At 45.8% G+C, this 8,351-nt stretch overlaps 1 protein-coding gene across 1 annotated transcript; it reads right to left on the bottom strand.

The window, feature by feature from the left end:
• Positions 1 to 1,230: 1,230 nt before the first annotated feature.
• Positions 1,231 to 8,337, bottom strand: LOC123764136 (TRIO and F-actin-binding protein-like). Its single transcript, XM_069329649.1, has 5 exons — positions 8,139 to 8,337; positions 5,794 to 6,249; positions 4,749 to 5,622; positions 3,067 to 4,641; positions 1,231 to 1,303 (listed from the first exon to the last, which is right to left on the bottom strand). The coding sequence occupies exons 1-5, from the start codon at positions 8,335 to 8,337 to the stop codon at positions 1,231 to 1,233; spliced, it is 3,177 nt and encodes a 1,058-aa protein (XP_069185750.1).
• Between the last annotated feature and the right edge of the window lie 14 nt (positions 8,338 to 8,351).

Raw genomic sequence — 8,351 nt, 5'->3', positions numbered from 1 at the left:
TAAAGCACCATTTGGCCTTATTCCCGAAGCGCTCTATATTAGTTGCATGGTCTCAAATCAATTAGCCTAATTATCAAAGTTCTAAAGTGGTGGCGGCATTATTTGTTTTATGAGTAACTTTCTTTCATCTGATCTGTAAAAAAGTGTCCAAGATATATTTAACACCGTGGACATCTCTCCACTTCCCTGATAACTGGTTTGAGCATTTTCTGCTGTGTGGGCGGATTCCCAGTTCTCTGAGGTTATATTAAACAAAAATCAAAATTCAAAATGTTTATTCAGGTAAAAGTACATACATAGAAGATGAGTTACGAAACATAATGTTGGAATTATTGATAGAGCTAGTACATACAATACCTAAAGCCACTAAAACGCACAGCATTTCGGGCAAACCCTATGGATATTAGACCTTAAAGGGTTACAAAGTAATAGCAACCATTGCAATCCTTATTACCATCATTGTACAATAACAGCAGTACTAGATTGTCATACGAATGATTAATTGTATTTGTTAGATTACGTGGAATTTTGTATGAAAGTATTGGGATATTTTTTGAGTAATGTGGCTCAAGAATGTCAGCAATTAGCAAATTTAATGAAGGAATGTAAAGCTGAACTTCCGTTCTCTATTTTATTTTATTACTATTTGAATATACCATGTTAGGAAGACTAGTATATAAATTATGCTATATTAATGCACATACCATGGGAGACAAATATTTCCAAAAAAATCAAACTTGTTTAAGCAATTAAAAATGCTTTATATTCTGAACTCACATCACTACTGTCTCTGACAATAAGAAACCATATTTCGTCAAACAATATAGGAGCTTTACAAAGGCGTGATGTATCAATAAGAAAATAAATGAGAATGCAGTGACTTGAACTAACGTTCTGGTGATTCCCAGACACCTACCTTTACCTTATTCTGTTGACCGAAAAATAGAATGTGTATATAATATTAGAAATGAATGTGGCTGATTAATAAGAGTTAAATATATAGACATGGTTTAAGTAAAACAAATATAGATGAAGTATTTTTATTTATGCCATAAATTAATGAAATATTCAGCACATTATGGACAGTAATAATGCAAAAGGAAATGTTGGGTTAATTAATGAGCCGCATATGAGGCGGCTCCTACTGTATTTATATGCAGCCAGAGAAGATGGCGAGATACCGTTCGAAGTTCGCCTGTGTTTATAAGTGACAGCTTGGATGGATTTGAATTATATTGGAAAGCCCTTTTGATGACTATTCTCCAGCGAAATTCCTTGGCACATGATAACCCTGTACAGATACCTGAAAATTTATCATACGGGGGTAACTACACAATCTGTCGCACTCATATGTTGCTTTAAGGACATTTTTAACACAATAAGGCTCTTATACATCATTTCTTGACAATAACCAACTTTTAATATCAACTTTAATATAAAAAGATTTACATTCTTGACTAGTAAATAGTCAACTAGTCGACTAATCTAGTCAATCCTACTTGACCAGTCAGCTAGTCAATCCTATTTAACAAGTCAATTCTACTTGACTAGTAAATCCTACTTGACTAGTTAATCCTACTTGACTAGTCAGTCCTACATGACTTGTCAATCCTACTTGACTGTCAATCTTACTTAACGTCAATCCTACTTGACTTGTCAATCCTACTTGAGTAGTCAGTCCTACTTGACATGTCAATCTTACTTGACTAGTCAGTCCTACTTGACTTGTCAATCTTACTTGACTTGTCAATCCTATTTGACATGTCAATCCTACTTGACTAGTCATTGACAGTCAATCGGTGGGATTCGCTGGGCCAACCGATTGACCAAGTCAGTCCCACCAATTGGGTCAATCAATCCCACCGATTGACCTCAGTCAATCCTATTGATTGGCCCAGTCAATCCTACCCATAAGCCCAGTCAGTCAAACCAAATGGGTCAGTCAATCCCACTGATTGACCCAGTCAATCCCACTGATTGACCCAGTCAATCCTACTGATTGACCCAACCAATCCTACCGATCGGCCCAGTCAAGTCAATCCTACGATCGGCCAAGTCAATCCTACTGATTAGCCCAATCAATATATATATATATATATATATATATATATATATATATATATATATATATATATATATATATATATACATACATATAAAAAGTGTCATTGCATTGTAGTATACTGATAGTTGAAAAGTGGGGCTTAGAGCAGACGCTGGACCCTGCAATCACAAGGAGGGAAGTAGACGTAGCTAAGTACACGTGACCAGCTCAGCAGGCGGCGCCTCACAGCTCGTCACCACCACAGTACAGGAGTGCTGAGCGCCACACAGCTCGTCACCACCACAGTACAGGAGTGCTGAGCGCCACACAGCTCGTCACCACCACAGTACAGGAGTGCTGAGCGCCACACAGCTCATCGTCGCCACCACAGTACAGGAGTGCTGAGCGCCACACAGCTCATCGTCGCCACCACAGTACAGGAGTGCTGAGCGCCACACAGCTCATCGTCGCCACCACAGTACAGGAGTGCTGAGCGCCACACAGTTCATCGTCGCCACCACAGTACAGGAGTGCTGAGCGCCACACAGCTCATCGTCGCCACCACAGTACAGGAGTGCTGAGCGCCACCACTGTACAGGAATGCTGAGCGCCACACAGTACAGAAGTGCTGAGCGCCACACAGTACAGGAGTGCTGAGCGCCACACAGTACACGAGTGCTGAGCGCCACACAGTACAGGAGTGCTGAGCGCCATACAGTACACGAGTGCTGAGCGCCATACAGTACAGGAGTGCTGAGCGCCATACAGTACAGGAGTGCTGAGCGCCATACAGTACAGGAGTGCTGAGCGCCATACAGTACAGGAGTGCTGAGCGCCATACAGTACAGGAGTGCTGAGCGCCACACAGTACAGGAGTGCTGAGCGCCCCATAATAAAACACTAAGCGGCGGGCGGCGGTTGTCATTTCAGCATGTATTTTATCACAGAATTTTGACAGCCAAGCTAAAAGCCTACAACACCCGCGAGCCTTGTGCTGGTGCAGTGTCTCCATACACGGGTACCTTGGTGCACTGTCGTGTCTTGGTGCACTGTCGTGTCTTGGTGCACTGTCGTGTCTTGGTGCACTGTCGTGTCTTGGTACACTGTCGTGTCTAGGTGCACTGTCGTGTCTTGGTGCACTGTTGTGTCTTGGTGCACTGTCGTGTCTTGGTACACTGTCGTGTCTAGGTGCACTGTCGTGTCTTGGTGCACTGTTGTGTCTTGGTGCACTGTCGTGTCTTGGTGCACTGTCGTGTCTTGGTACACTGTCGTGTCTAGGTGCACTGTCGTGTCTTGGTGCACTGTTGTGTCTTGGTGCACTGTCGTGTCTTGGTACACTGTCGTGTCTAGGTGCACTGTCGTGTCTTGGTGCACTGTTGTGTCTTGGTGCACTGTCGTGTCTTGGTGCACTGTCGTGTCTTGGTACACTGTCGTGTCTAGGTGCACTGTCGTGTCTTGGTGCACTGTTGTGTCTTGGTGCACTGTCGTGTCTTGGTACACTGTCGTGTCTAGGTGCACTGTCGTGTCTTGGTGCACTGTTGTGTCTTGGTGCACTGTCGTGTCTTGGTGCACTGTCGTGTCTTGGTGCACTGTCGTGTCTTGGTGCACTGTCGTGTCTTGGTGCACTGTCGTGTCTTGGTGCACTGTTGTGTCTTGGTGCACTGTCGTGTCTTGGTGCACTGTTGTGTCTTGGTGCACTGTCGTGTCTTGGTGCACTGTTGTGTCTTGGTGCACTGTCGTGTCTTGGTGCACTGTCGTGTCTTGGTACACTGTCGTGTCTAGGTGCACTGTCGTGTCTTGGTGCACTGTTGTGTCTTGGTGCACTGTCGTGTCTTGGTACACTGTCGTGTCTAGGTGCACTGTCGTGTCTTGGTGCACTGTTGTGTCTTGGTGCACTGTCGTGTCTTGGTGCACTGTCGTGTCTTGGTGCACTGTCGTGTCTTGGTGCACTGTCGTGTCTTGGTGCACTGTCGTGTCTTGGTGCACTGTTGTGTCTTGGTGCACTGTCGTGTCTTGGTGCACTGTTGTGTCTTGGTGCACTGTCGTGTCTTGGTGCACTGTTGTGTCTTGGTGCACTGTCGTGTCTTGGTGCACTGTCGTGTCTTGGTGCACTGTCGTGTCTTGGTGCACTGTCGTGTCTTGGTGCACTGTCGTGTCTTGGTGCACTGTTGTGTCTTGGTGCACTGTCGTGTCTTGGTGCACTGTTGTGTCTTGGTGCACTGTCGTGTCTTGGTGCACTGTCGTGTCTTGGTGCACTGTCGTGTCTTGGTGCACTGTCGTGTCTTGGTGCACTGTCGTGTCTTGGTGCACTGTTGTGTCTTGGTGCACTGTCGTGTCTTGGTGCACTGTCGTGTCTTGGTGCACTGTCGTGTCTTGGTGCACTGGTGTGTCTTGGTGCACTGGTGTGTCTTGGTGCACTGTTGTGTCTTGGTGCACTGTTGTGTCTTGGTGCACTGTCGTGTCTTGGTGCACTGTTGTGTCTTGGTGCACTGTCGTGTCTTGGTGCACTGTCGTGTCTTGGTGCACTGTTGTGTCTTGGTGCACTGTCGTGTCTTGGTGCACTGTTGTGTCTTGGTGCACTGTCGTGTCTTGGTGCACTGTTGTGTCTTGGTGCACCTGTCGTGTCTTAGTCACTGTCGTGTCTTGGTGCACTGTCGTGTCTTGGTACACTGTTGTGTCTTGGTGCACTGTCGTGTCTTGGTACACTGTTGTGTCTTGGTGCACTGTCGTGTCTTGGTGCACTGTTGTGTCTTGGTGCACTGTTGTGTCTTGGTGCACTGTCGTGTCTTGGTGCACTGTTGTGTCTTGGTGCACTGTTGTGTCTTGGTGCACTGTCGTGTCTTGGTGCACTGTTGTGTCTTGGTGCACCTGTCGTGTCTTAGTCACTGTCGTGTCTTGGTGCACTGTTGTGTCTTGGTGCACTGTCGTGTCTTGGTGCACTGTTGTGTCTTGGTGCACCTGTCGTGTCTTAGTCACTGTCGTGTCTTGGTGCACTGTTGTGTCTTGGTGCACTGTTGTGTCTTGGTGCACTGTCGTGTCTTGGTGCACTGTTGTGTCTTGGTGCACCTGTCGTGTCTTAGTCACTGTCGTGTCTTGGTGCACTGTTGTGTCTTGGTGCACTGTTGTGTCTTGGTGCACTGTCGTGTCTTGGTGCACTGTTGTGTCTTGGTGCACCTGTCGTGTCTTAGTCACTGTCGTGTCTTGGTGCACTGTTGTGTCTTGGTGCACTGTTGTGTCTTGGTGCACAGTCGTGTCTTGGTGCACTGTCGTGTCTTGGTGCACTGTCGTGTCTTGGTGCACTGTTGTGTCTTGGTGCACCTGTCGTGTCTTAGTCACTGTCGTGTCTTGGTGCACAGTCGTGTCTTGGTGCACAGTCGTGTCTTGGTGCACAGTCGTGTCTTGGTGCACAGTCGTGTCTTGGTGCACAGTCGTGTCTTGGTGCACAGTCGTGTCTTGGTGCACAGTCGTGTCTTGGTGCACAGTCGTGTCTTGGTGCACTGTCGTGTCTTGGTGCACTGTCGTGTCTTGGTGCACTGTCGTGTCTTGGTGCACAGTCGTGTCTTGGTGCACTGTCGTGTCTTGGTGCACAGTCGTGTCTTAGTCACTGTCGTGTCTTGGTGCACTGTCGTGTCTTGGTGCACTGTCGTGTCTTGGTGCACTGTCGTGTCTTGGTGCACTGTTGTGTCTTGGCGCACTGTTGTGTCTTGGTGCACTGTCGTGTCTTGGTGCACCTGTCGTGTCTTAGTCACTGTCGTGTCTTGGTGCACAGTCGTGTCTTGGTGCACAGTCGTGTCTTGGTGCACTGTCGTGTCTTGGTGCACTGTCGTGTCTTGGTGCACTGACGTGTCTTGGTGCACTGTCGTGTCTTGGTGCACTGTCGTGTCTTGGTGCACTGTCGTGTCTTGGTGCACTGTCGTGTCTTGGTGCACTGTCGTGTCTTGGTGCACTGTCGTGTCTTGGTGCACTGTCGTGTCTTGGTGCACTGTCGTGTCTTGGTGCACTGTCATGTCTTGGTGCACTGTCGTGTCTTGGTGCACTGTCGTGTCTTGGTGCACTGACGTGTCTTGGTGCACTGTCATGTCTTGGTGCACTGTCGTGTCTTGGTGCACTGTCGTGTCTTGGTGCACTGTCGTGTCTTGGTGCACTGTCGTGTCTTGGTGCACTGTCGTGTCTTGGTGCACTGTCGTGTCTTATAATATTGACCTCTGCGAGCCAGAACACCCTACTGCTGTTAGCTTCCTCAACTGTATGAATTCCTGCTTCCTCATCCCCTTAATCACTAGACCTACTAGAATCACTGATAGTACTGCCACGACTCTAGATCACATCTGGACCAACATAACCTCTCCACTTACTTCAGGTATAATCACCGATAGCACTACAGACCAATACCCCACATTTCTCTTAACTAACATTATCAAACCACCACTAGAGATAAGGGAGTTAAGCGATGTTAACAACTACAGACCTATATCAATCCTGCCTAACTTGTCAAAAATATTTGAAAAACTAATCTACAAGCAGCTTTACTCTTATCTAGCCAAACACAATATACTTAGCTCTTGTCAATATGGCTTCAGACCCAAAAAAAGCACTAACGATGCACTTATTAGTATGATTAACTTGATACATGCAGCTCTTGATAAAAATGAGTTCCCTGTTGGGTTATTTGTGGACCTGCGTAAGGCTTTTGACACTGTCAACCACCAAAACCTTCTTCTTAAATTACATCATTATGGAGTCAGAGGACACTCCCTGCAATACCTCAAATCTTACCTTACTGACAAGCTCCAGTATGTTTCTGTGAATAATTCAATTTCTCCCATCCTACCCATCAACATTGGTGTTCCTCAGGGCAGCATACTTGGCCCTCTCCTCTTTCTCATCTACATTAATGACCTTCCAAATGCCTCCCAACACCTCAAACCAATTCTATTTGCTGACGACACAACCTTCATTTACTCCAGTCCTGACCCCCTTGCTCTAAATGCCACAGTAAATACTGAGCTAAATAAAGTCCATCTTTGGCTAACTGCCAACAAACTCACCCTTAACATTGACAAAAACTTTCTATATTCTGTTTGGCAATAATTCCTCTAATCAAATAAATCTCAGAATAAACAATACCCAAATTTGTAATAAAATAGATGGCAAATTCCTTGGCATTCTCATTGACCACAAGCTGAATTTCCAGGGACACATTCTAAATATATCAAAATAAGTTTCAAAAACTGTTGGCATTCTTTCTAAGATCAGATATTATGTACCACGACCTGCCCTGGTGACTCTCTATTACTCCCTCGTCTATCCATATCTCAACTATGGTATTTGTGCTTGGGGTTCTACTACCCAAAATCATTTACGTCCTCTAATTACTCAACACAAAGCTGCTATTAGGACGATATCCAACTCTGGCCCCAGACATCACTCGGTACCCGTACTCAAATCTCTGAATATGTTAGATATTAAGTCACTGCACATTCTCTCATGTGTATTATACATATATAAAACGCTGAACTGTAATGCCAATCCTGACCTCAAAAGCTTCGTTGAAGGTTGTAACAGAACCCATGAGCACCACACCAGAAATAAATACAGTTTTGATATTCCTAGAGTACGACTTAATCAAACTAGAAATGCTCTACAAATCAAGGAACCCAGAATGTGGAATGACCTTCCCAACCATGTTAAAGACTGTACCTCTATCAACCAGTTTAAGATAAAAACGAAGCTATACCTAATAAATTCCCTGTAACCTACCTTACCCTTCTATTGTCAACCCATGTCTGTTTTTTAAACCACCCTGTTTGTCGACCTAATTGTATTTGTGCTGCTTTTTCAGCCATGTTCCCCCCTTTTCTTTATTTTTATTTGTTCTCAACACATTTTATTCTTTATACTCAATTACTATTAAGTTGTGTCTTGGTGCAATGTCGTGTCTTGGTCACTGTCGTGTCTTGGTGCAATGTCGTGTCTTGGTCACTGTCGTGTCTTGGTGCAATGTCGTGTCTTGGTCACTGTCGTGTCTTGGTGCAATGTCGTGTCTTGGTGCAATGTCGTGTCTTGGTGCACTGTTGTGTCTTGGTGCACTGACGTGTCTTGGTGCACTGACGTGTCTTGGTGCTCTGTCGTGTCTTGGTGCACTGTCGTGGCTTGGTGCACTGACGTGACTTGGTGCACTGTCGTGACTTGGTGCACTGTCGTGTCTTGGTGCACTGTCGTGACTTGGTGCACTGTCGTGTCTTGGTGCACTGTCGTGACTTGGTGTAGAGTTCGCACTTATTTCTTGTCATGCTTATGTTATCGA

Source organism: Procambarus clarkii, chromosome 23 (assembly GCF_040958095.1).
Source record: "Procambarus clarkii isolate CNS0578487 chromosome 23, FALCON_Pclarkii_2.0, whole genome shotgun sequence".
Lineage (NCBI taxonomy): Eukaryota > Metazoa > Arthropoda > Malacostraca > Decapoda > Cambaridae > Procambarus > Procambarus clarkii.
Note: the sequence above shows the minus strand (reverse complement) of the source record. Positions and strands in the feature narration are given on the sequence as shown.

What these genes read in the sequence shown, in the direction of transcription:
- LOC123764136 (XM_069329649.1), bottom strand. Translation starts at nt 8,337, where the DNA reads ATGACAAGAAATAAGTGCGAACTCTACACCAAGTCACGACAGTGCACC. An exon ending in GTGCACCAAGACACAACAGT is followed by an intron (nt 4,642 to 4,748) that starts GTACCAAGACAC and finishes AAGACACAACAG; the next exon opens with TGCACCAAGACACGACAGTG. An exon ending in AGACACGACAGTGCACCAAG is followed by an intron (nt 1,304 to 3,066) that starts GTACCCGTGTAT and finishes ATAAATTTTCAG; the next exon opens with GTATCTGTACAGGGTTATCA.